The sequence below is a fragment of the Zerene cesonia genome, chromosome 5 (genome assembly GCF_012273895.1).
Source record: "Zerene cesonia ecotype Mississippi chromosome 5, Zerene_cesonia_1.1, whole genome shotgun sequence".
NCBI lineage: Eukaryota > Metazoa > Arthropoda > Insecta > Lepidoptera > Pieridae > Zerene > Zerene cesonia.
Window position 1 is genome coordinate 7,146,876 of NC_052106.1, and position 27,351 is coordinate 7,174,226.

A 27,351-nucleotide genomic window follows, 5' to 3' on the forward strand; every position below is an offset into this window, starting at 1 on the left:
TGTTCCTAAGTATATAGGAAGGAAGGAACTACTTATATTTTACTAAAACCCATTTTCACCAGAAAAAACGCAAATAAATAAATATTAAATAATAAAAAATTCGCATCCATCTAATTGGCCTAAAGGCCTTTAGGTCAATTAATTCGCAGTACTGTGGCGTTTAAATCCAAAATAAAAAATATAGCTACTATTTTAAGTCATTTCCACATACCTTCTATAAAAGACACTCTTACATCTTCAGGATAAAAAGAAATATTTATTTTCTATCATAAGTCACCAATTTTTCCCTGAAAATGGACTAATCAGGAAATGCGCAAGAAACTGTCACGGAAAACAAAAAACATTTCCACGAAATACCATGTTTTACTACTTAATTAAGCTTGCGTCGTATGTGTTCTTGGGGAAATTCGGGCTGAAGTCCCTCAATGTGTATTTAAACGAAGTCGAGGACATCGATGCATCATTCATAAGCTAGCTATCGATGAGAATTATCGTGTATAAAACATAATTATACATAACCTTAGATAAGCTCAAAATGGTGTACCGGTTAGGTAAGTCCAGTGTTTATTGATTCTATTTGATTAGTAACTGACGGAGACGAACGTCGTTCTCCAAGCAATTATGAATAAAAATAATAGAATAGCCTTCGGATAATAAATTATGTCGTATGCAGCCTATTGCGAGCAAAACATACGTTACTTCCAAGCTGAGATCAATGTATTTTTACTGTAGGTTATAAAACGCACAGTAATATTTAGATGCCCATACTTATAATATTCAAAATTGCAATGTAAGTCGTAAGTAAAAAAAACAATTTGGTATAAAATAAAATAAAAAATAAATGCATGTTTTTTTAACTTTTGTGTTTGAATGAAAAAAAAAGAAATGGGTACGATAAAAAAGGCTAATACTTCTGAATGATGTAGCTCTCTGTGAGAGAAAAAAAATCATGAACTGATCAGTAATTCCGAAAATATGCCCCTACAAACAAAACTAGTTAGACACATACAAAATTTTATATAAATTTAAGATATCAGACTGATTTATCTGTGTTCCAACATACAAACCTTCACATGAATGTGTAAATTTCTCACTCGAGTTGGAGTTTTACTTTTAGCAAGTATTATTAACCAATGACATATTTAATTTTTAGAATTTATAAACCTTAAACGAATTGATTTAAAATTGATAACCCTTGCCCATATTATTGATAAAGACAATCTATCAAGCAGATATACGTAGACGATTAAATACCTATAGCACGGAACTTGACAATTGAGAAACATTAATCTTCACAATTCTTGAAATCTAAGTAGGTATTTGTATAAATAAGCAAACATTTGTATACTAATATCTACATAGCCGTATCTATGTATATCTTATGTAAACATGATTTAGAGGTCGGGGAGGCTGACATCCGCCGCTACACTTATGTTAAAGAAAACTTCAAGATTAGGCTTATCAAAATAGTGTCTTTTCAAGAAACAATCATTTATTTTTTGTTATATCAAAAATATAAGGTTTTAATTTTTAAGATTGTGGGATAAAAAGTTTAGTTTAAGTAAAGTTTTAAATTATTTGTGGTTTTAGTAAAGATTTTTCTGTGTGTATTAAAAAAATACATCAAATAATTTCTCTTTGGTACATGTTTTTTTTTACGTTAGGACAGTTGTATGTAATGAGACATTGCTTAGTAAAGATAAAGACGTGGGTTCAAAACTATTTCACATGTTTATAGTCGTTTTAAAATATTATTTAATTTGATTTACTTTATCTGCTATAATGTAATTTTATAACTAAAAGTTTTTAAAATACATATATCTAAAACAAATGTTAATCTTTAAATACAACACGGATGCGTTTTTGTTCGATCAGGTCGTAATTTATAATCACAATAACACAATAACGTCATTCATACCTATTGTTATTCATATTTATTTATACATAACATGGATTGATATTAATACAAAATATATCTTTACAGGAGTATTAGTCCTAGCGGCAGGCTATCTTTCCGTCACGCTCGCTCTACCTCCATGCGTCTGCAACAGGAATCTACAGCCGGTGTGCGGATCGGACGGACAAACATACAACAACGAATGCTTGCTTGACTGCGCAGCTACCAAAAAGCCAAACCTACGTATTGCAAGACCGGGTAATTGCAATGGAATCAGATCGACACGGGAGACCGGAGAGAGATTGTGCGCTTGCCCAGCTAACTTCGACCCCGTGTGTGGCAGTGACGGAAAAACGTACCCGAACGAATGCTCTCTTAGCTGCACACCCAACGTAGCAGTTCAATCCCGAGGACTCTGCAGGGTGAAACGGGAGGAAATCCAAGTGGCTTCTTTGAATTTACCAAAATGCGAATGTTCGTCCGAGTCCAGTCCCGTGTGCGGAAACGATGGACTAACATATCAAAGCCCCTGTTTATTAAACTGCGGTAAGGCCTACAATTTCAACTTGCAGTTGGAACACGACGGGCCCTGCGAGATCGTGCGAGCAAAACCCGTAGGCAATGTGCCACCGTGTTCTTGCAGCAGGAATTTAAGTTTTGTCTGTGCCTCTAATGGAGTCACGTATAATAACGCCTGTCTCATGAAGTGTGCAAGTGAAGAGTTGAGCATAGTTCGTGATGGGCCTTGCGAAATTGCATATTAATTAAGTCCACTTTTGTATTTCGAAAAACTATATTTTGGCGCCAAAATTCTCTTAATTGCAAATAGCAGATGTGAAATGGAACTTGTGAATAATGGATTTTGTATATTTTAACACACCAATGCGCTTAAACAAAGCATAAATAAAAGACATTATAACTTTAAAATATTTTATTTATCAACTCCTCAATAATTTAACTTGTAACATATGAAAGAAAATATAGAAGCAAGAACAAAAGATCTCATATATCATTAACTGCTATTGATTTAATTTACAATCATAAATCGAAATTTGCTAATAATTCGTCTCCTTCATCATCTTCTAAGAAATTGTCTATACTATCTGTTTGTCCGTTTGTTTGAGATACATTTTGCGACTCCTTCCTTATATTTGTTCCTGGTATAAAGTTACTTTTATTCGGCCTGCATGGCGACAAATACTGTGTTATATTCGTTTTACTTTCCTGAAAATAAAATCACTATGGGAATAGGTTTAGGCTGAAAAAAGATGTTTTACTGATGGTATCAACTAAATCGTCCCTCTTGCTCTCATATAGAACTAGCTGCGCCCCGCGGTTTCACCCGCGTAAGTCCGTATCCCGTAGGCATATTGAAATAAAAAGTTGCCTATATGATATTCCAGTTTCAGTAGTTTTTGCGAGAAAGAGCAACAAACACACACACATCCTTATAAACTTTCGCATTTATAATATTAATAGGAAGGACATATATAAATAACATCTTATAAAGAATTAAATCTATCCGTTGCAAGTGCGTCAAAATAAAGTCTACAGGAGTCGGTTACAGGTGAAATGATATTCTTATATGATATGATATGATATTCTTAATTGATATGACTATCAAAATGATTTAGAACTCAAATTTAAAAATATTAGCCGTCATAGTCTCATTTATTGATGAAAATAAAATTTAAACATATTCGCTTCTTGGGGATTCCCGCAAAGATCTCATCAAGACTGTCTTATATAAACGAGTTTTTAATTACAATTTATAGTAATATGTTGTAAATACAAAAATAATGATTATTATAGATGACGACCAGCCAAAGCATAAGACAATTAATCATAATTGTACGTTATGTTATCCTTATTGTTACTTATAATAAATAAACTATTAACATTAAATCTTCAAACATTGATATGAACAGAAAATGTGTGTAAAATTTAATGAAAATCTATATAAATAAAAACATATCGCTAATATATAATGTGTTATAACACGAGAACGGCGCAGCTATTTCAGATGTTTTTTTACGTTTTTGATGAGGGACAATTAAGGTTCTTATGGAGAGAAAAACATATCACGTGTGAAATTGAGGCGGAACGCTAGCTCCAAATATTAACAAAAATTTAATTTTAACAATTTCCAATTATCAATTATTTTCCATTTATTTAAATATCATCTTGTATTGTCTTGTATATAGAATGATAATAAATTATTTATAGAACTTATTGAATGAAAATTTAAAATAATGATTTGTATTGCAAAATAGGACAACAATAAGTTTGCATAATAACAATTTAAAACAATTCACAACAAAATCCAAATAAATATATGAACAAACCTGATGTTTAACTGTTGTATCTTCGAAGCTGTCCTTACTGAGGCCAACATTGTTTAGTACCTGTAAAAATTGAAATATTATATAACATAACACATTTTTTAATAACACACACTAACACACACACACACGCACAAACGCACGCACGCACGCACACGCTTGCACACACACTCACGTGTAGCTTGTCCTGCAGCAGCGGCCACATGACGTCATCGGCGGTGCCGCTCGCGAGCAGGTAGCGCGCGCACACGGCGCCGGCGCGGCCCAGGCGGTGCGCGCGAGATTCCGCTTGTGACAAAATCTGCACGGACAGGCAAAAGAATTCGTACATAAAATTGTTATCAACCCTTAAACTTAACAAAATACTTTTTTTTTATAAATCCTTCCATCTAATAATTGTTACTGTCTATATGCTATGGATGCGTACTAAACAACACTTGATATATTGCGGAAATTAAAAAGCAGTGGTGGCTCAGTGGTGAGAACCTCGGACTTCAAAATCGATAAGTCGAGGTTCGAGACCGGGGCGAGCGTGTAGGAAATAAATTGATTTTTCAATTTATCTGCACATGTGGATAACATCACCACTGCTTAAAACGGTGAAGGAAAACATCGTGAGGAAACCGGCATGTCCAAGAATCAAAAAAGTTCAACGACATGCGACATCTGCCAACCCGCACTTGGCCAGCGTGGTGGATTATGGCCTAAACCCTCATAGGAGGCCTATGTCCCAGCAGTGGGACCATATATGGGCTGATGATGATGATGATGATATTGCGGAAGTTTTGACCAAACAAGAAAGCCAAGCCATGTCACATGTGAACAGGATATCTCAAACTTTAATTCAAGCCAGATGAACCCAACATTAAAAAAAAAATCTGTTATGACGATTCAAAAGTTATGTGGGAGTCGAGCACGCTTCGGCACGAATTGGGCCAGCTCGCACCGGGGAAGTACCACACCCCCACAGAAAACCGGCGTGAAATAGTGGCATGCCACTGTGTTTCGTACGGTGAGTGGGGGAGCCGGAGGCCCATTTCCTTTTCCTCACCCGTCCCAGTCAATTCCTTCTTTCCAGTCGTTAATCCTTTCCTTTTCCTTTACCCCTTAAAAGCGGGCAACACCTTCGCAGAGGCACTACCTCTACGAATGTTCATGGGCGGTGGTGATCGCTTACCATCAGGCGAACCACCAGCCAAGTTGCCCGCTACGAGATAAAAAAAAAAAAAAAAAAAAGTGCTTCTTTAAAATGTCTAATTGAATAAAAAATAAGTTTTGAGTTTGAGTTTGAAATTCAACTCAACATATTGGTTCATTCACATCTTAATATTATATCTACACTCTTACTTACCCCCGGATTCCAATGCAATTCGGCAAAAAGTACCAGATCAGCGGCAGTCAGTGTGAGTCCGGAGTTTGCAGCTGTTATTGACAACACGCCACAACGACATGTCGGACTATGTTGGAATTTATCTACGAGATCCTGGAATGGAATTTATGAATTCATTGAAAATCAGATAAAAAACAATCATCTAAATGAAGCAAAAAAAATCTTTAGATGTCCACAGACGCTATCACTAATCTGCTTTCTTTAGCAAAACACTAATAGTATATCTAAGAACTGTTTAGAAGAACTAAGAATTGTCTACCAGAAAAATCTTAACCTTAGAAAAATAAACCTGTCAAACATGAATTATGTTAAGTACATAAATACTCACTGCTCTTGTGTGCGCAGGAGTCGATCCAACTATGCAGATATAGTGTATTCCAATTTCATCTAGAGTAGAACATATCGCCTCTATGACGTTGCGATGGTGCGCGAATACTAAAAACTTGCCCGTGAACTCTTTCAATAACTGTTTTAGGTATTTGCTGAAAAAAATAAATAATATGTTGATTCTAAACAAATAGAAGTTTATTAAGTAGGAATTAATTACAGAAATATTATGTATTCAAACACAGAATCCCTGTATAACAATAAATTTTCTATGAATCAAAAGAATAATACGTTTCCGGCTCGAAGGACCACAAAGCGGGAACAAACCAGATGTTACTTTAATTATCTGAATATAAAGTTAATCATTTTGTGAATAAAATTTCATAATACCATAATGTTGACATAATACCTTTAAATTGTCTCATAAGGAAGTTATTAAATCCTTCCACGATCCTAATCAGGAAATTAAGATTAACTCATAAATCATTATCATCTGTTCAAAAAGGGGCAAAATCGAGTCTAAAGAAGTCGGCTACATACAAAAATACAGGTGAAGATTAGCTTCACCTGCATTTTTATATATATAAGCGTGATAAAAGAGTAAATTTTTTGATATTTCACAAAATAAATTTTCACCTGAACTGCAAAACAAAATGTCGTAAAGCAATACAAATATTTTGAACGACAAATAACTCACCAAATTGCGGGTATCTTTATCGCAGCGGACTCACTAAAGAACGTGATAAGCGCTGCATGTTTGTCCGTCGGCTTGCTTCGCGTGTACGCCTCCGCCATTTGGCTGAGGCCTTGCTGCTCCTCCTTGCTGAATTGCAGTAATGTCTGGTCAAGTATAACCGTTTCCCTGTAATCGACAATGATTTTTTCACACAATGGAAAGCAATTGTAATTTGGACATCTATTAATTACGTAAGGCACTCAAGGGGGGAAGGGGGAAGGGAACAGAGAACATCAGACGGGAGAAAGATCTTGAGACTTCACAAACCTGGTCTTTTCTTCCAACTTCGTAAGAACTTGTTCCTTAGTGCGTCGTATCAAGAATCTTTTCTGCAAAATGATCTGCAGTTCAGATAAATTAGACTGTCCCGACATATCCCACCCGAAGTTCGTCTGTTTGCCCGCGCAATACCTCTTACCTGAAAACGTATACAATGCGAACGTTATAAATAATATGGACAGAACAATATATAACACAATATTATACAATATTTTTTTAACTCTCATACAAAACTAACCATATTCCGTATATGAGGTGAACATCTTCGGTTCTATCAAGGACAGCTGCGTATACAACTCAGCCGGTCTACTGAGAGCTGGTGTTCCACTGAGCAGTATCACGCGGGAGCATTGCCGGGATATAGACAGTAGTGCTACCGTGCACTGGGCCTTGTGCGACTTGAGGTAGTGCGACTCGTCCTGTATGAGAATTGCTTAAAAATGGCTAAATGGCTTATTTAAAGCGAAAAGAACTATTTTATAACACCACAAAAAAGGAAAAATTCAGACTGCATTTTGATTTTATAGTATAAATCCGCGTGCGCCACTTGTTTGTGACAAAATCGAAAATTTTATATTTTTATACTTTAACCTTTTAAAGTCAGGTGTTTTTAACTGCACCATTATTCATTGAAAAAATATTTCCTTATTTTTGATTGAGCCAATATTACATTTTAAGGTGCCTCTACTGCACCTGGGCCACTTTTTTCTAAATAATTATTATTGTCTATTATAATTATTGGTTAGATATAAAATGAGGTGTAAAAATAATCCATAATGGATTAAATATAAAAAAGGTTTAGATATAAAATAAAATACCTATACTATACATACAATTATCACAGCACCAAATTTCTTATTCTTCAAAAGATCCGTATGCATAGTTGTTATCTTATAACTCACAATCACAACTTCCGTCTGAAAATTAAAGACTTTTAAATACTGAATTTCATAACTATGTATAACCAAAAGTTTAAATATATTTTACCTGTCTATCGGCAACCATTTGAGCATCCTTACCAGTTATTAGAGTTACTATATTCATCATTGGAACTGAGGGTAATAATTCGTGGATTTTACTTTGCCAAGTGTGTCTGCAAATATATAAAAATTGAAAAGTCATTTCAATCCTGATATTGTTTGAACATGAATGAAAATATTTATAAAAATCTATACCTGCAGAGAAAGTCCGAGTCTGGGAAAAATTAAAAATTAGTGTATAAAATGCTAACTACTCACATTATGCATTGGCAACCCTGCTCTTATTTAATATGTTTAGTTTTTTTATTAAAATTACCTGTGTTGACACCAGTTTTTAAAGCGGTTTTATTAGCCTTGTATATTTGTATGATTTCACCTTCACTTATCAAGGATTGGTGACAATACAATAATTTCACGAGTTTATAATTAGGATTGCCAGGTTTAAATTACTTAAATATTCTCTGTATAAGCAGATGAGACAATTATTTCATTTTACTATTAAAGCATGTTTTAAAGATCTATATAAAACTATACTATTATTATTAATCATAGTGAGTGCATCTGCGCGATTTTGTGGTATTATGGTTTAACTGCTAGCGAAAAAAAACCATAGGTCCAAAGACTAAAGTACTATAGTACTATGTGGTGCAGTTTCAGACTTAAATAAAACATACCTCATAGACGAGGTAGTGACAATCAAAAGAGGCCAGTTATGTTTATAGTAGTCAGCTATAGCGAGAGCTTGGAATGTCTTCCCCAATCCCATGTCATCTGCTATCATACAGCGCCCGCGCCGTGCTATGCCGAATCTAGGATTTTTATAAAAAATTATTATATAAAAACTAACTGCACCCGGCAAACGCTGTTTTGCCTTACTCTTATCGTTTAGTGGTATGAAAAATAGATGTTAGCCGATTCTCAGACCTACCCAATATGCTTACCAAATTTCAGAGGAATCGGTCAAGCCGTTTCGGAGGAGTATAGAGACTAACATTGTGACACGAGAATTTTATATATAAGATGTCATGCAATAAATAAACAATATGTCATACCAGAATTTACTTGGTTTATGACCCCTGTGTGTTTGTGTGTTACCCTCTCGGAAATCATGCAATGTTTTCTCAGAGAAAAATTTTGCTATCTACAATATAAGAGTACTTTCACTTAAGATTGTATAACAAAACTCCACCCTTATACATTATATAATAACATTTTACATTGATGCTTTGCATCTACAGATTTGCTCAGTATGAAGCTAACTTTTATGTGTACCTGAACTCTTTGAACATAACAATTTCTTTTAGCATTGAGAAAATTGGAAATCTTAAGAACTTAAATATACATTATATTATATTTTCAAACTACCCTCAACTTTAAAAAACAGAAAAAAATTTTACCTGACACCATCCTCTTGAAAAGGCATTAATTTATTTCTTAATGTTGATTCTATAGGAGATAAGTCTATCGAATTGGGATTCACAATATTTTCTTTGAGTATCTGTAAATATTTTATAATAATGTAAATTGACTTTTAGAATAATGAACATTCAGAAAAGGTTTTTACAAAAGTAAATATTACTTCATATAATATCAAAGTGTAGCCAAACAATTGTAACTTATTAACAGACAATCTAACCATGATTTAGAAGTACTCTAAATCAATACCCTTCACTTAAATATATGTATATATCTCAACTATATAATTGAAAGATCAAAGAACAAACGAAAAAATAAGGGTTATTTAGCCTACTCATTTTTAAGCAAACAGAAAGAATCACTATAATTTTAAAATGTTTTCTTTTTTAATATGCTAGTTACCTTTAAAACATAATGTGGTAAGGTCCCCAACACTATATGTGGAGCTAGAGGAGCTACTTTAGACATCAACTGTTCATAGTCATGTATTGAGAAGTTCCATAATTTTGATTTGGTATCTGAAATAAATAAAACATGTCACCAAGTCTCAAGTATAAAAATACAATGTAACAATACTTGCAGTGTATAAATATATATGAATAAATTATAAATAAAATATATTTGATATGTGGGGATTGCATCAATCACCTGGTTACTTAAGTACTGATTGAAATGATTCCTTTAGTAATCACAAAATATTAGGAGAATCATTAATTTTATTAGCTATACCTATATATTAGCACAGACTATAATCTACATTGTTAAAAAATTTCATATGTACCCAATTATTTTCATATCATATAATTCATTTAAATATATCAGTACTTGTCTTCAGAGAATTTGTTTTAAGCTTGGCAGATAAAAACATTCACATGATTTCATTCACGTGACTTACCATAACTTTTAGATGGTATTGTTTTGAAGATATTTATTAAAGGTGTACAAAATTCTGATGGATTTACTTCAAAACGATCCTCTGATATTAAGTATACTGTACCACTCACAACTTTTGTTACAGGCACATAACTTTCAACTGAATTGTTTTTATCGTTTCTCGTGTATGGATGAAACGCATTACTGTTAGAAATATCCCTTGGATATCTTGAAAAGTTATTTGTGTAAGAAGGTCCTGGCGATTTATTTACATTTTGCTGCGCTGATTGGGATAATTTGTTTTTAATTTTTTCTAACGCAGCTAAACGCTTTCTTTCAATTTCCTCTTTACTGCATGCCATTTTAAGAATGCGAGTAGTTCACATTAATTTGCTTTCATTGATTATTTTTAACTATAAACAAGAAAAAAATGTAGTAAAACATCTTGAAAACACCACTGTTTCAATTAATTTGAAATTTGTCAACATTCAGCAATCAACATCACAGATTATATACTTATATACTAGTAGAGTAAATAACATACCACAGAGTAAGTAATATAATAACATCAACATCAAATCAACATTCATGCATTTTTGTTTGTTTTACATATATCTAACACTCAAAGCAATCTTCAAGTAAACTAACCATTTATACTACTCTTTGATGTAAGCTGTCAAGGTTCAAAAATTAAATACTAAGACCGTGGCCGTGAGATCGGTCGTAGAGTTATTGTATAAAGGTAATAAAATCTGTGCATCGAGCCGTAACGTCCATGATCGTGAGTTTGTTTTGACATATTATGACAAATGACATTTAAAAAACTTTCTATATATTTGTGATCTACTAGTGGACTTTGACATTTTAATTTTAAAAACTTGTTTCAAGTTTGTAAATTGTAACCACAGTAGGTTCCAACTCAACAGCTGTATTGAAGAGTGAATTACTTTTCATTTTAAATCAAAGCTTATCAAAATGTCGGAGAAAAGCAGCCCTATTAAATACTTTTTAAGTGGTGGTTTCGGCGGTGTTTGTACTGTTCTTGCAGGACATCCAATGGACACTATTAAAGTAAGATTACAAACTATGCCTATACCTAAGCCTGGAGAGACAGCTTTGTATGCTGGTACTGTGGATTGTTGCAAGAAGACTATTCAAAAAGAAGGTTTTCGAGGTCTTTACAAAGGTATGTCTGCTCCGTTGACTGGAGTCGCGCCTATTTTTGCGATAAGTTTCTTTGGTTTCGGCCTTGGTAAAAAGTTAATCAAGTCAGATAGTGAACAGGTTCTCACGAAACCAGAACTGTTTGCTGCTGGTGCTTTTTCGGGTATCTTTACAACCTCAATTATGGCTCCAGGAGAGAGAATAAAATGTTTACTCCAAATTCAACAAGGTGGTTCTGGGCCACAAAAGTATAGTGGCATGGTCGACTGTGCCAGGCAGTTATATGCAGAGGGTGGTATCAGAAGTATTTACAAAGGCAGTGTTGCCACCATACTAAGAGATGTTCCAGCTAGTGGAATGTACTTTATGACATATGAATGGGTGAAAGAGGCTATAATTCCTGAAGATGCTAGTGCTAAATTGAAGATTTTGGCAACAGTGGTGGCTGGGGGATGTGCTGGTATAGCTAACTGGCTCGTGGGCATGCCTGCTGATGTTTTAAAGAGTAGACTGCAAACAGCCCCTGAGGGAACATATCCGAATGGTATGAGGGATGTTTTTAAACAGTTGATGGAAAGAGAAGGTCCAACTGCCCTTTATAAAGGTGTAGCTCCTGTGATGATAAGAGCGTTCCCAGCTAATGCTGCATGTTTTGTGGGATTTGAATTGGCTGTCAAGTTCCTTGACTGGGTTGCCCCAAACCTCTGATGTTATAATTAGTAGTTCACCAACACTTGTATCATATAGCAGATAAGATAAAATGATTGAAAAACTTGTTACATCAAGTGTCACTTAGATATTTTTTTAAATATTTACTCTGCCAAATTATTTTTACATGACAAAATGATTATTTCATGGAAGCTTGTAAATAGCACACAAAATGATTTTTTTTTTTGTTAATGATTATATTTTTAAGTATTATTTTTGATGCTTTTTTTGTATTTACAGATAAATAACAGTGAAAAAATCAGTGCCTTTGTATGATGGTTTTGTCTTTATAATGTTATCTTTTCAGTGATTTTACATATTTCCTTATGTGGATAATGTTATTCTGTTATAACAAATAAGGAAAATGTTGTGAAACAAATAAGTAGATTGTAAATGATTCATATTTTTTGTTGTTTCTTTTTAATGTACCACTATTTTAAAGAGTTGAATATTTTGAATGTTTTCATGTTTAGGTCAATTATATTATGAATGCTATGCAAGACTATTTATTATTTTTTTACCCAAGTTCCTTTAAATTTGTAATGTATGTATCAATTCTTTTTCCCTTTGGAAACACATATATTGTGTGTTATGAAAGGGGGCTAGACGGGAAAAATTCTCATGAAAAGGTGGTTTTTTCTTTTATAAATGTGAACTTATTATGATGAAACAAAAAAAAAATACCTCAATTTACGTACACATTGTGTATATAAGTTACATAAAGTTGTGAGACCAAGTGCACCTAATTTTACTTCTGGGATACTTTAATTTCAAACATCTTTTGATAGACTCGGTCGATAGTGATGAAACAAAAACTTAATGTTACTTCAATTTTGGCTTAATTGTTATGTATAAAAGTTATGTACATTGCCTTAAACAAAGGAAAAGCTAATCAGACAAAAATTCTAAAAATGCTGGGAATGTGCTCTATTAGTTGTCCAAATAAATAAAAAATAGCGTTTAGCTTTAACTCTGGCTATTTTTTATCTATTTTTTGGAGTATTAAAACAACTTTGCAGTTTTATTATATGTACAGATGCAATTCCTAGATACTAATAGTAGGGGAGCCCAAGAGGGGATTTTGGGATTTACTCGAGCGCGTCAGATTATTATAAGGGAACGTACCTTACCTATTACTAAGTACCTCCAGAAAGTATGAGCAGTTAATACTGGTGGGTGCGCTCGCAGGAGCCGCAGGAAATTTAAAAATATCGATAATTCTTTAAGGTTACGCTCAAATTGTCAGATTAGCAAAATATGGATTTTTTATGTTGTAAATAACCCGTAATATCTTTATCTGACGCGCTCGAGTCATATATTTTTATATTTTACCTTTTATTTGTAGCCACGAAATTACCACATAAATCGTAAGAATAAGTTATATTTTATTTCAGTGATATGCCAATGCATTTAAAATATCAAAATCTCACGTGCTTGAGTATTTCCACAGCCCCGTTTTTCTTTTACAAAAAAAAAAAAATACCAAAAACCTTTTTCCACCGCTAAAATTGAAAACACTATAGGACTTTTTTTCTTGCTATCGTATAATCTGCGAATTCCAATAGGTTTCTGAAACGCTCGAGTAAATACACATTTAGCATCTCGGGCTCCCCTACTATAAAGTACCTACTTGTGAAAAAATATTTTTATAGACTGGAATTTGAAATTCTAAGCATGTTGTGTAAGTTAGCCAATATAGTTTTATGACATAACTGTTTGCCTTGTTTCGCCCATGGTACAAATATACCCTATGTCACTCAGTGAGGTTGCAGCTTTCGCATGGTGAAAGAATTTTGAAATCAAACAAACATACAACATAGAAAATGCAATTTTTCTCTTTATAATATTAGGGCACATATGAAATTACATCTAATATGTCTAACTTAAGTGTATTTGCTATATGTAGGGAGAAAAAGAACAAAGCAAAGTTTTACTTGAATCATTCATCTTTTATTTATGATACATATTTATAAAATATCATGTATAGTGTTCATATAAACAGTAAGCATAATTGTCTTTTAATTTAATGATGATGATTGATGTTGATGTTATTATATTAGTATTAAATGTTAGTAAAATTCTCTTCTAAAATTGATTTCTCTTCTTCTATTGTTGTACTGTTCTCTAGCCAAAATATTCCTATTTATCACTTTAGGTGATTCCTTCACTACACTGCTTCCCTTTTTAGGTTTTAGACCTAGACCTGTTCTATCTTTTTTCATTACAGTTTTAATTGGATATTTAGTGCCAGCACCATTGGGACCTAAACCTGTTTCTTTATCCCAACCTCCTTTTACCATAAGTTGATAACCTTTATTAGTTTGAGGTATCACATAGTTTGCAGGCAATTTCTTCCCTTTGCTGGCATTTATATTATGAACTGTGGATGATAGATGCTCCTGTTTATCAGGGAATGTTACATTATTACAAATTTCACACTTGTATTCCTCTTTTAGCTTAACCTTAATCTGTTTAGTTGTTTTTGACACCTCCGCATCTTCATTGGATTTGTGAGTAAGTAATATATCAGCTAAAATGTAATTTTTGTTTTTTATAACTAAACTTTGTGCAGAATTCCCAGCCTTATCTCTAATCGATGTATCAATTCCGCGCTTTAATAGATCTTTCACAGTTTCTAAAGAGTTTGCTTGACATGCTATCATGAGTAGACTCCACCCAAACTCATCTACAATGTTAATCTTATCGGGTGATGTATCTAATGCGACGCTTATCATTTCGACATCATTGTTTTGAACACATTTAAACAGCTCTCTGTCCGAGAGTTTCACACAATTCCTCTTACGATTGCGGCTTGTTTTATCTCTTATCTTACTTCTATTGGTGGAAGAAATTATGCTGTGGCTGTCCGTATTCTGAACTTCTTCCAGATAAAGTTTCTTGGCTTGTTCACCAGTTATATTCGGAATGTTTATAGATGGTTTGACAACTCCACTATTATTTGTTGGTCGGACAAAGTTACTATAGTCTTTATGATACATATTATCATAAGTAGATGAATATAAGTCACATATCAATATTTCCAATATTTATTAATTGAAAAACAAAATTGAGGAAAACCAGCTGCAAACAAAGTTTCTACATTTTCGAGAAATGTCAAATGACGCAAAATGTTGACATATCGCTGACATCCCCATATTTTTTTTTTATGTCGCCTTCGGCAATGGAGCTGGTTTGTCGCGTGATGGTAAGGTTGATTATATAAATGACCCCTCTACAAATGGATTACCGACTTCGAATTGGATTAAAAAAGGATTGACGAGAAAAGGAAAAGGATATGGGCCTTCCGATCCCCCACTCACTGAAAGAATTAGGAAACACAGCAGTATGCTATTTCACGCCGGTTTTCTGTGGGGTTGTGGTACTTGCGAGCTGGCCCACAAACACAGTAACTCAAATTCGTACGATGACACATTACGCAAACCCACAAAGGATACCAAATTTGCTTTACTACATATGGGCAAACATTCTTATATTGTACAAATGTACTATTGAATACTATCATTATTAATAAACAAAACTGAAGAATATATTTATTTACTTGAACTGGCACGCTAAACGTTCTCGGCAACTAGTTGACTGATTTCAAAATATCCTTAACCATGGTTGTTGTTGGACATACAGTGTATGATCCTGAGTGCTACATGTACCAAAGGCGAAGGCGGATCAGACCGCTAGTCTAATTTCAATAAATAATAAAAGTCCTAAGTAGCACAGATTACTAAAAATATTTAATGGATCTTTTGGCACTTGTATCACATTTAATGACGATTAATGACATTTAATGATAAAGACGTTTTCAACGACGATGGCGATTATTTTCCAATTTCGCCACGCTTCATACAATCCGGCAGAACGCGTTTTCCCTAGTTACACAAGTAACTGCTAGTATAGTTAATAGTATTGTTATCTGTGCTAGTTCTTATTTAATCTGTGGTTAAAAGTTAGGACTAGATGTAATTGTAAACGCGATATAGTTAATGCGTTTTCCCTAGTTATAACTAGTTTTAATTAGAAAAAAATGCATTTAAACAAAAAAAGTTTTGTCATAATATTTATGAAGTTTTATTAACACAACTGTCACATTTTACTTTGTCCATACTTTTAGCCCATAAACACACTATACTATAATATAAATATTTTTCAGTGTCATCTATTTTAGTTCAAGTTATTAATTGCCTATTATTTTTATTTTCTTCAGTTTTTTGTGAGATCTAAGAGGAATGGTCTAATCTGCTTTCACTAGACAAAATAATATTCGATCATTGATCAAAGAGAATCATCCAAAATTCTTAAAGGCCTCTTATTTTGAGTCTAATAACACTACATAGTTATTACATTAAACTTATTTTGATAGCTCACTGGCTATGCTTTTCAGTGCTTCAGTCTGTTCCTTCAACAATTTCAGCTTCTGTCTCAAATAATCCTTTTTGAAGTTAAGATAATCTTCCTTCATCTGTATTTTTCTTTGTTCCTGCACAGCCAATAAGTCACAATTCAGGAAACATTCACTGGAATGCTTTGAACTTTTAACACCATTTTTAATCTTCATCTTTGACTTTTTAAGATTTTGGGTAAAAACGTTCTGTTCCGGAATTGATTCTGGCTCACTTATAGATCCATGAGACATTTCTGCTTCATAATTATCATTGTGGTTGTCGGTCAGGGGCACAAATTCTGTAGATTCTTGATATTCATCACCAGTTTTGATGCCAAGTGCTTCCTGCTCTGCAGTTGTTAGCATGACAGTTGTTAAGGGCAATTCACCATTTGTCTCGGCTTGACGTTTCTTTGTTTTGGATCGTAAGTCGTGCCAGGTCTGAAAAATTACAGAGTTTCAACACTAAACTCAAACTTAATACTGAATTATGTCTTTATTATGTACAAAGCATGGTCTATGGATTAAACTGAATTAAGATTTTCAGTCGATGTACAATTTAAAACCACAACTTTGCTGAAAGGATGTACTTATCAAAACTAAATCCCTATAACTAAAGTATATTAAAAATGTCAAATGCATTTTGTTGCTGTTACTCTAGATATTATGATTGCTCATATTTTACGAAGTGGATAAATTTTGTGAAGTAATTACAAGAAAAAAAATACACATATTATACTTATATACACATACTTTTCTCCACTGCCTCCAAGTTTTTTTTGCTCCAGGTATGGAATTACATTCATTTGCTATATTCTGCCATAACTTTTGTGAATCCTTATAGTTGAAGTCCTGAGTTACTCTACATGATATTAACTCTGGATGTTTAGTCATTAATTCAATTAATTTCTTTTTTTGCCTAGCAGTTACATATATACATCTTTGTCTTTTCCTGTCGTCCATTTGCAGAGCCACTAAAAGTTAGTTAGAAGATATAAAACAACATTCCATAAATAATATTATCGGCAAATTAGCAAGGTTTCAAGTCTAATGTTTATGTTTGCTTAATTTTGGACATTACATCGCTACTCACAGTTATGTCTAATGACAACAATTCAGTCATTAGTGTCATCTGTCAGGAAGAGTATTTGGCATTTGGCACGTACTAGACATTTTGCCCGTATTTCATCCATGCATTTCAATAAACACCTTAATTTTGTGAAATTTCAAAGACAATGCTAGTACCTCTTTTTTATTATAAAATGAAATGTGTTATTTCCCTTACCTTATGTAAGCTTCCATTTATATACTCATTGATTATTTTCAGACATGTTTATGGCAATACCTGAGCTAATTGCCTAATAGCAACTCTGGCTTCTTTATTAATTTTTGAAATTTGTCATTTTAGAAATAAGTCTCGATCGGAGAAGTGCGTCACATAAAGTTTGCAACATTATTGTGTTTTCTCCATTGCAATTTGCTCTTTTGTGCTTTTAACTATGATATGACAAAACTGGAACTTTACAACAGTAATTTGTGAAGTTTAGTGAGTTAAAATGGCTGGCAGTGGCAAAAGAATTATGCGAGGATTTCTACCATCCATACTCGGATATCTTTTCTTACTTCACCTAGCAGAATATGTAAGTACTTTGGATAATTACCTTTTATTGTTCTACCCTAATAAATATACGGAGTTAACTCATACTGTTAATCACTTTGATTTAATTCAGATTCCACGACTGTGTCTATCTGTTTGAATATCTTCGTTTTGTACATTTACCTACATTCACCTTGCGAATTACATGAGAAAATCAAGGTGTTTGCGTTGCACGGTCATAAGGAAATGAGATCACAAACTGGTTACCTCTATTTTAATAATATTTATGTTATTGATGGCTCACCATAGGTTTTGAATTCTTACATAAAGCAAATAATAAGAAAATTGGAAAAATCCAAAATGTTCCCTTAGCACTCCAATCTAATGAAAATTAAGACTAAACTAAAGAAATAGTCTAAATTTTCACTTTGCAATTTGCAAACATTAAAATTCAGGCAAATGTTCAGAAACAAGTTTGGTTTGATCTGGTTGACAATATAAAAGAATAATGTGTTCAATTTAGAGCTAAAAATGTTATCTAAGATAAGAAATTCATGCAAAAGTGAATTATAGGTTTGTTCAGTGATAACTGATAATAGAAATATTTCTTTATTGTTTAACAATAGCTCATTCCATTATAAGATTTATGCTTTAGGTATAAAAAGTAGTTATTCTGTGTTCTCTTTGGCAGTTGGAAATGCTTAACAATATTCTTTGTAAAAATGGCACTAAGCAAACGTGAATTAGAATTGGTAAAGATGACAAAAGAATAAGATATCTATTAGCTTTAGGAATGAATTAGCTGTTTGAATTGTGTGGTTTAGAAATTAAAATGTGAAACATTTTTATTAAATACTACATACTATGTTCGTTTATTCTCTCCAAAGCAAACTTCTTTGTGGCTCTACAAAAAATTACTAATTAAAAAAAAATACTAAATTGTTCAAGCCATTCTTGAGTTTTACACTTAGCAACACATTTTGTAATTCACCTTATCCATTAATTTCAGAAGATCATGTCCTTTTCTATAAAGGAAAGGACTGGGAAGACTAAACCTTCCCAGTCCAGTTGCAGTTGTGCTATGCAAAACATCCTCACATTCTGTCTCTTAGTACATAAAGTAAATACTTCATTAGAACTTTGTTAAGTATAGTGCCCGTTACAAACCAAACTGAATGTATGGCTTATATATCTTTGTTATAATGGCCTAATTAGTTTTTATACATATCTTCATTCGCACAATACTTTTTTTCACTCATTCTCAGTATATACATCAAATGTCTGGTGTGACTTGTGTCTTTAATTTCCAGTAAAGAAAACAATGAAACTGATTAATTGTAAATTAATCAACAATGTACTTAGTATGATAATAATGTTATTTAAATTATCATTATACTATCAATATTTTTGTCATTATACTATAGAAACATCAATGAATTTACTTTCAATGGAAATATATAGTTAAAAATTGTGTTTAAATTTTAACTGTTATTTTTAATGGTCAGTAAGTCAATTATCTGTACTTCTATACTAATAATATAAAGCTGAAGAGTGCTTGTAAGAACTAATAAAACTCAGGAACTACTAGACCAACTACAAACATTCTAGAACTATTTGATATTAATATAATTCTAGAGTGCTAAAGGCCACTCGTCCCAATGTGATTTGGGTTGGCACAGGATAATAAATTAAAATGCCTAATCCATATATAGTAGTTCCATTGTTGCTGTATACGGCAATGTGGTTTTCTGTTGGTAAAATAATTTTTGAATTGGTTTAGTAGATCTAGAGATTGCCCCCGAAATGGTGACATTTCCTATCAAACCTATAAATTTACAAACTTTACTTCTAAGTAGAGATATAGCTAATACTATACCATGATTTATATAATTTATGGTCACTACAAAAATAAGAACTATGAACCTATAGTAATAATGTTAAATATTTCCTATGATATTTAAGAGAAATTAATCAGTGAATATCTCCCAAATGACAAGACGCATTTAATATAGACTCGGTCAATCAATGGCAATTAAAATTAATGGAACCCTATTCAACAGCTGCTTATGTCAATTGAACCTCCGATGTGGATGAAGCTTGATTGTTTAAATTAGTTTGAGTGGATGGCGCCTGAGTTACTCTGTGTTGTCATGCACAATTGATAAATAGATTATAAATTCCTGTATATCTATAGATACATATTTTTTCAGCAAGGGGCAAAGTCCGATTTTAGATTTTAGCCAGCAGTGGAACAATGTCTGTCTAAATAAATAAAAAAGTAGTCATATAAGCTGCTAGAATTTTATATTAGACTAACCTTTTGGTTAACCTCGAAATAAGTCATTTCAAGTTCTTGTTTCCTATGAGTAACTTTATAGTGTTGTAATAATATAATTCGCGTCATATGAAAATAAATAGATTATACTTTATATTAGGTGTGTTGAAGCAGGAAGTGGGTGGACAGTTGTTTGTTCGATATAACAGTATCCCTGCCCGCAAAGAGATGAAATTTCCCTTGGGCGTTGTATATTCTTCCATTCAATCTAAATAACATCTCAGATGGTTTATGTAAGGGAACCAAATATAAGCGTATAGCGAGGCAACTAACGAACACGCATATACACGAAAGCAGTGCACTCTCTATTTGCCTTGAGGCTTTAGTAATCTCTTTAAAACTGGATCTTGAATGGACAAAATAATTACATTAATACCAAATAACCCATGCTTTTGGAGTGTAATGTGTATATTATATTCAAGTATCTGTCTAGAATTTTAGTTATGTTCATTTGAAAATTTGAGTTGAAATGAGGCAGCTTTATATACTTAATATGATTTACAGTCGTATAAATGATGTAATAATTTCAAGGGCGCAATATATTACTTATACAAGAGTTTAACCCTTTTCTTGTGCCAACTTTTAATACATTATAAAATGAAATGTGTCTACAAAAACCATCCTCATAAGTTCTTTTAGAGAAATGTAGTTGAAACTTTTGATAGACATGTATTCTTTAGAGCCGTTTTAACAATAATATAAACGTTTAAACAATATATAAAACATAGGAACAGACAGCAGTAAGTGATTTTGTTTTTTTAAACGCTTTTAGCTTCACCTGTGTGTTTCTATGTAGCCAACTTCGCGACTTGATTTTGAACCACTTCAAACAGAAATATTTAATTCAAACTTTGTACACATATAAGGGATTGGTGATAATACAATAATTTTATGAGTTTATCTTATTCTCCTGATAAGATTCGCCAGGATTAAATAATATCCGTACATATACGCTGTATAAGAGCAAATGAGACAATTATTAATTAAGGGGTGTTATTAAATTTTGGAAAATATATTTATTGTAAGTACTATGTACCACTACCTAGTAATTCTGTAACACTAACTCGTTGACCATGGAACTAATGAGTTCTGTTCATGCTTTTGTGTATGCTAATTAGCATACCTGTGATTTTTTATTTTCCACAGATAAAATCGGATTTGTCTTTATGAATTCTCATATGTAACAATTGCTGTACAGATAACATGCTTTGTGATGTGTAAATCCGTATTTATAATAATAATAATTAATATGTTATTTACGGCAATTATATTAATGTTTTTCGTAGTAATTTTTGTACTACTACACTACATTCGGCTACTTACTACATTCGGCTAATGGCCAAATACCTGTGGGACGTAAAGCTGGGTTCATTAAATCGGGTTCATTACATGCATTACATTAGTCCTACTAGTAAAGATTATTAGATTTATTAGAAATGGCTATAGGGAATAGCATGATAATTACATTACAACTAGATTATAGGCTATTGATATATCATGCAATCAATAGTAGACAGGTATAATTTACCTTGCGACATCTTCGCAAGGCCTTTTAGTGAAATTCTTATAGTAACCGCTTTAGAGACGTATACATGCGTGTACGTAATGTTCTGGAATCATCCTTGCATTCTTTACACAATATAAACTATTAAAACTTGAAGTTTAGAAGATAAGTTCGGTTTTCAAAATTTTTATTTGAAAATGTTTGCTTGCGTCAGTAAAATGTAACGACATGATATTAAATATGCAACACGCATTAAAACGAGGAAGGTCTAAAATTAATACACCCGTCACGACTGTGGGTGGTATTGCATTTTTTCCATTGCAAATATAAATTATATTGTGTAGAGTAAGTGTGTTTTGCTGGCTATATTGTTTGCGCATACCCTGACTTTGTCTGAAGGCAGTTTTTTCTTTATGAATGTAATGCATTAACACAAAATTTGTACTATAAAAGTACTTCGTTTTATTTTCTTCGCTTCTATGGGTACGAAAACAAACAAACTGTATCGGAATTTTAATAAATTCTGTATTACCGTGCTAAATCATCCACGGAATTTCCTGAGATTTGTCCAACATTTCTATGTAAATGTGTGGAACAGTCTTTTAACGGTTTTAACGCTTTAAACGCCGTACTCATAATATAAGGTATATTAATTTATCTGAATATCATGATACTAGCATAGAGTTGTTTATTCTTGTTAGCTAAGCGAATTGAACATCCTTTACGTGTGTCGTATTGTGAAAGTCACGGAACATAACCTGTTATTTCTTTGCTGTTATATTCATCGAGCAATTTAATGTAACACGTTAGCGTTATTATGTAGGTCTAGTATAAGATGTCGTATGCGTATTAAATATCATAATAACATATAATGCATGAAATCTTTAAAGCATTAGTTGATAGAACAGAGCTGACATAAACAAAAACCATTCAAATACGTTTTTGCTGATTATAGTCTATATTTTATCCACGATAGTAAAATTGACTTTATTTGATCGTTTGTTCTCGAAGCGATAAGACTGCAAGATTCCTCCGTCACATGTTGGTATATCATTATTATTAATTAACTAGTCTTATAGCTATACTTTTGCGGCTTCGCACGCGTTAAATTCGAAGTTGTAGTTTAATATATGTTATTGTACATATAAACCTTCCTCTTGAATTATTTTATCTATTAAAACGAAACTCCATCAAAATCCGTTGTGTAGTTTTAAAGATTTAAGCATACATAGGGACAGAGAAAGCAATTTTGTTATATACTATGTAGTGGTTATTCTTATTAATTTCAACTCCCATGATCGGCAAATTCATAATGTTTTTGTCCTTATTAGTAAACAATTACCGATTAGGTTTCACAATTGCCTATATAATGACGAATCACGAGTCACCATTTAAAATGGATCTCGGTACCCACATGGGGGATCCCGCATCCTCCTTGATAAGAATTGAGAATAATCCAATGAGTTTGGGAAACTTGGTGATTGACTATGTGTTTATTAATATGTTTATTGTTTAGAATTAGAGCTGTATCTATACCGAGCGAAATTTCTTTCGTCTTCGCTTCGCCTGCGCTGCAGAAGAGCAGTCATAAGTTGGATTAATGATATGTATTAAATGGTGTATTGTGAATTTCTTAAGGAAAGGAAGGGAAGGGAAGGAAGTAGGATTCCAGTGAGATTGCAGCTTTCTGATGGTGAAAGAATTTTTGAAATCGATCCAGTGGTTTTTGTGTGAAAACCTTACAAAGTAACACAAATACAAAAGTTTCTTCTGTGAAATATTATATGAAACATTGCAGTTAAAACAAATCCTGTGATTGTGTTATTAATATTAAAGTGTTATTTGGATGTGTGGTTAGGGTTTATTATGTTTTATTAGTGCAGTAACTACTAGTATTTTTGAGTATTTGTCTTTATTAATTAGAATTATAATGTAGATATTCTTTCTAATTAATGTAATAGTTTATGCAATAAGAGTTTCTATTACTCATACTTCTATACTAATAATAAAAAGTCGAAGATATTTATTTGTGAGTATCTCTACTCGGCCAATTTATTAATTTTTTTCATACAGTATGTATTTACGTGACCCCTCAATGCTACCCATAACCAACTTAGCCAAATATCAACTAAGGTGTGAAAAAGTTCGCTTCGTTTTGGTTTCGTATTCACATATTAGGGGGGAAAAAAATGTACATTCAAAACATTACATGTTCTATGTAAGAAAATAAACACGGAGCAATTTAAACAATGCTTTATTTGCACAAATGAGTAGTGGAAAAATGTATTGTGATATTTTTATATATCTATTATATATGATAGATATGTAATTCCATTTAAAAACAACAATGTAGTTATGTTTTATGTTCACATACATTCCGCCTTTATATTAAATAGAGTCGCCATAAGATTGACTATACATATATGAATCTTTATTGGTATAGTTATACAGTAAGTAGATAACTTTTTTTTCCGTTCAACAGTCATCATTTTCAGAGACTTTAAAAGAAGTAACATAAAAATCGGTCCCATTTGAGTAATAGTTACATACAAATTAATATTACAAGTTATAGTTGTTGCGTATTACCTATATGAATGTCAATTCAGAACATACCAAGCGTTACGTATCGTGCAAGCTAATATTCTAATAATGTGCAATGAAAGTTTCACGTTGTAGGTATCTAACAAACACACACAGACACAAACAAACACACACAATATTCACAGCGAAGACTAAATGAACAGCGTTATTAAAAAAAAACTGATAAAGACCGATAAGCAAAGTTTTAGTAATTTATTATATTTTCTGGCATTTTCTACAAGTTGAATAGCCCTTTGTATACTAGTTAGAATTATGTATTAATAAGTCGTCGAACCTTCTAGAATGCTTTTCAATACGTATGTATGTAATACAGCACTGTGCTTGTAGGTATGTAACTTACACCACTTCAAGTGTGAACATCGGTAGTAAAGGGTGTGCGATCAATACGTAACGTTTGCGTTGATGCTTTTGCTATAGGACACCTGTGCCAGTGTCTAGACTCACTAGGATGTGGAATAGGTGTTTTTGTAATGATTTATTGATTTTTTTTTATTCGAGAGTATACTGATTGACATGATATTATGTTAAAAACATGTTTGGTTCCCTGTCTGGATGGTAGTTTTTGGAAGTATACTAATGATAAAGCTGAAGACTTTGTTATGAAGCGCTGGCCTCAGGAAAAACTGGATCGATTCAAAAGTTCTTTCACCGGTGAATTTGTATGTGATCCCTGAATGCTATATAAGTATGATGTGCAAAGACAAGGAGAAGCAAGTAACCGGGCGGATCGCAAGTCTAATAAATCCTGTGTCCAAATGTGGATAGTGTCTAGCAATTGACTAAATGTCTTTTATGTAAATAATATTAATTATAAAAGACATCATGTGTCTCATTAAACGTTTTGATTTTTGGTTGTCTGTTTATTTTCACCAAAGCCTTAATAGCGCCGCGCTGTATATAACAAAGTTAGGGTCATTAACGAAATCGACGTATCGTCTAGAATATTATTCTATATTTGAATGTCTTGAATACGTTCTGCTTCCTCGTATACGGTAGTCTTCGAGGCCTTGTGTGGAAGTGTTAATAGGTCGGCTAAATCAATATGTTCATCCTGTGTTTGTGAGGTGGTTTAGCGTAGTTTAAATTGCAGCGATGTATCGACCCTGACCTCGCCGGTTCAAAGCTTTTCAGGCTTGGTCACGAAAGGTCACCGGTTATTTGATTATAGCGCGGCTGTACTGGATATTATATGGTTTTGCGCAGCAGTTGGAGCATTTAGGTATAGGATTTGTGAACGCTATGGGAAATCATAAGGTTATGATAGATTCTGTATCGCTTCTTTTTCGCAATGAGTGCACTACACTTAGCTCTATGGCATTGTATTTATATAGCCTTATATAAATAGTTGTATAGGTTACACCCATATTCAGAAAAATAATTGTGGGGATCCTTTCTTTATCATAAAATAAATACAACAGTGGCCGGAGGCGAAGTAAGCTTTGGTCAAATAAAAGTTGAAAAAATTGCTCTAGTACGCATTGGCGAACTTATCGATTTTGGCGAATTGCGAGAAAGTTACTTGATGTAATGTAAAGTAGAGGATTGACTAATATTGTTTATTTGCCCTGGGGTGTTATCATAATGTCTTAAAGCAGTACTAATTTCAGTGTTATTATGGCTACTGATAAAATGGAGCTCACTGCTCGCTTATGTGTGTGTTAATCCATAAACAAAGGAGGAACATGATTCATAATTAGCGGAAAGGCCTGATTTGTGTCCCCTCATGACGTCAGTCGATATTATTCAATGTAATCAAGATTTACCGACCTATTGCATAAGGTTCAAAGTCGTTTCTTTGCGCAGACAATTGATAACATTGGTATTTATCATTCATACTAATTACAGTGTTATTGATGTTCCGGTGGAGGTTTCTTTGAATAACGCGTTTTGTTTGATTTTATTAGGAAGATGCTATTATTCCATTATGTAGCGTTCAACGACCTTCAGCTGAAATATGAACATCACGTGGTTCGAGTAAAATGTAAGGCTTTGTTGGAGGTAAACTGGCCTATTTTTGTGTTTTACCGGGCTTAGGCTCAGTTTGAAAGGTCGTTGGCTTGAAGTTTGAAATGTTGTTCTGTTTGTCGTATATTCCATCAAGGTAAACGTCTTCTGATTTTATTTATAAATTCAAATTAATGAGCTCTAATGGCATTTTAATCACCTGTATTCAGAAACAGAGACGAATACGGAAACGCATAATCTGACAAAATGTTATAATATAAAATAGCCTTTCCATTATTTCAAATTGAAATCGAAACTTTTCGCATGGGATATAACAGAATCAAACTTTAAACAGTACGACTGAGTCAGAACGCTCATTTTATTCCATCGTAGGTACATACGGTATGCGTTATAGATCACCTGTGGTACTTATCCCCAGAGATCTACAATGTTCCAGAGATCGATTTATTACTACGTGTGCTTTGGCAAGCGTGTAATATCGCCACGTTTCATACGGCGTGGTTATTGACTGCATATTGTGCCAAGCTTTGTTGCCATAACAATGAATAGTACATAATTATATGACGCCTTTAGCATAGATGGATATTCATATAATAAATCATATTTGGCATGTACTATTATTTACTCTCCACCTCTTATATTATTAAACCGTTATTAGATGTTTCAAGATAAACAAAAAGAGATAAGATACATTTTTAGAATGATTGAACCTAACAATAGTTTTCTCTGATATTATGTGCGTCATTAAATGTGACGTGGCCGCAACTAGTCCGGTCAATTTAGACATTCGAAGTTACATAAAGTCCCAACAAGCTGAATTTCTGTGAAGTTGTTTAAAACA

General features: G+C 32.9%; 6 protein-coding genes across 6 annotated transcripts in view; 3 read left to right on the forward strand and 3 right to left on the reverse strand.

Moving 5' to 3' along the window:
* The first annotated feature begins 395 nt into the window (after positions 1-395).
* On the forward strand, positions 396-2,824 carry LOC119840119 (serine protease inhibitor dipetalogastin-like). The gene is made up of 2 exons (XM_038366633.1): positions 396-551; positions 1,985-2,824. Exons 1-2 carry the CDS (start codon positions 536-538, stop codon positions 2,659-2,661), a joined length of 693 nt encoding a protein of 230 aa, XP_038222561.1. The 5' UTR covers positions 396-535; the 3' UTR covers positions 2,662-2,824.
* On the reverse strand, positions 2,817-10,706 carry LOC119840118 (SWI/SNF-related matrix-associated actin-dependent regulator of chromatin subfamily A-like protein 1). Its single transcript, XM_038366632.1, has 14 exons — positions 10,263-10,706; positions 9,770-9,885; positions 9,349-9,449; positions 8,626-8,760; positions 7,959-8,064; positions 7,805-7,888; positions 7,210-7,390; positions 6,960-7,110; positions 6,654-6,818; positions 5,958-6,111; positions 5,591-5,722; positions 4,415-4,540; positions 4,243-4,302; positions 2,817-3,121 (listed from the first exon to the last, which is right to left on the reverse strand). The coding sequence occupies exons 1-14, from the start codon at positions 10,600-10,602 to the stop codon at positions 2,936-2,938; spliced, it is 2,037 nt and encodes a 678-aa protein (XP_038222560.1). The 5' UTR covers positions 10,603-10,706; the 3' UTR covers positions 2,817-2,935.
* A 349-nt stretch (positions 10,707-11,055) lies between these two features.
* Positions 11,056-12,607, forward strand: LOC119840073 (congested-like trachea protein). Its single transcript, XM_038366576.1, has one exon. It carries the CDS (start codon positions 11,216-11,218, stop codon positions 12,110-12,112), a length of 897 nt encoding a protein of 298 aa, XP_038222504.1. The 5' UTR covers positions 11,056-11,215; the 3' UTR covers positions 12,113-12,607.
* A 1,419-nt stretch (positions 12,608-14,026) lies between these two features.
* On the reverse strand, positions 14,027-15,251 carry LOC119840122 (G patch domain and ankyrin repeat-containing protein 1 homolog). The gene has a single exon (XM_038366636.1). It carries the CDS (start codon positions 15,109-15,111, stop codon positions 14,182-14,184), a length of 930 nt encoding a protein of 309 aa, XP_038222564.1. The 5' UTR covers positions 15,112-15,251; the 3' UTR covers positions 14,027-14,181.
* Positions 15,252-16,176: 925 nt separating this feature from the next.
* Positions 16,177-17,638, reverse strand: LOC119840273. The gene is made up of 3 exons (XM_038366802.1): positions 17,602-17,638; positions 17,262-17,482; positions 16,177-16,949 (listed from the first exon to the last, which is right to left on the reverse strand). Exons 2-3 carry the CDS (start codon positions 17,469-17,471, stop codon positions 16,476-16,478), a joined length of 684 nt encoding a protein of 227 aa, XP_038222730.1. The 5' UTR covers positions 17,472-17,482; positions 17,602-17,638; the 3' UTR covers positions 16,177-16,475.
* Positions 17,639-17,915: 277 nt separating this feature from the next.
* The window catches only part of LOC119840209 (NPC intracellular cholesterol transporter 1), a 53,436-nt gene continuing 44,000 nt past the window's right edge, over positions 17,916-27,351 (forward strand). The window contains exon 1 of the mRNA XM_038366721.1: positions 17,916-18,148. Coding sequence (XP_038222649.1) covers positions 18,065-18,148 — 84 coding nt within the window. The 5' untranslated portion in view covers positions 17,916-18,064. The remainder of the gene's footprint in view (positions 18,149-27,351) is intronic.

What these genes read in the sequence shown, in the direction of transcription:
- LOC119840118 (XM_038366632.1), bottom strand. Translation starts at nt 10,602, where the DNA reads ATGGCATGCAGTAAAGAGGAAATTGAAAGAAAGCGTTTAGCTGCGTTA. An exon ending in AAGTTGGAAGAAAAGACCAG is followed by an intron (nt 6,819 to 6,959) that starts GTTTGTGAAGTC and finishes TGTCGATTACAG; the next exon opens with GGAAACGGTTATACTTGACC. An exon ending in TGCTGCAGGACAAGCTACAC is followed by an intron (nt 4,303 to 4,414) that starts GTGAGTGTGTGT and finishes CAATTTTTACAG; the next exon opens with GTACTAAACAATGTTGGCCT.
- LOC119840073 (XM_038366576.1), top strand. Translation starts at nt 11,216, where the DNA reads ATGTCGGAGAAAAGCAGCCCTATTAAATACTTTTTAAGTGGTGGTTTC.
- LOC119840122 (XM_038366636.1), bottom strand. Translation starts at nt 15,111, where the DNA reads ATGTATCATAAAGACTATAGTAACTTTGTCCGACCAACAAATAATAGT.
- LOC119840273 (XM_038366802.1), bottom strand. Translation starts at nt 17,471, where the DNA reads ATGGACGACAGGAAAAGACAAAGATGTATATATGTAACTGCTAGGCAA. An exon ending in CTTGGAGGCAGTGGAGAAAA is followed by an intron (nt 16,950 to 17,261) that starts GTATGTGTATAT and finishes GTAATTTTTCAG; the next exon opens with ACCTGGCACGACTTACGATC.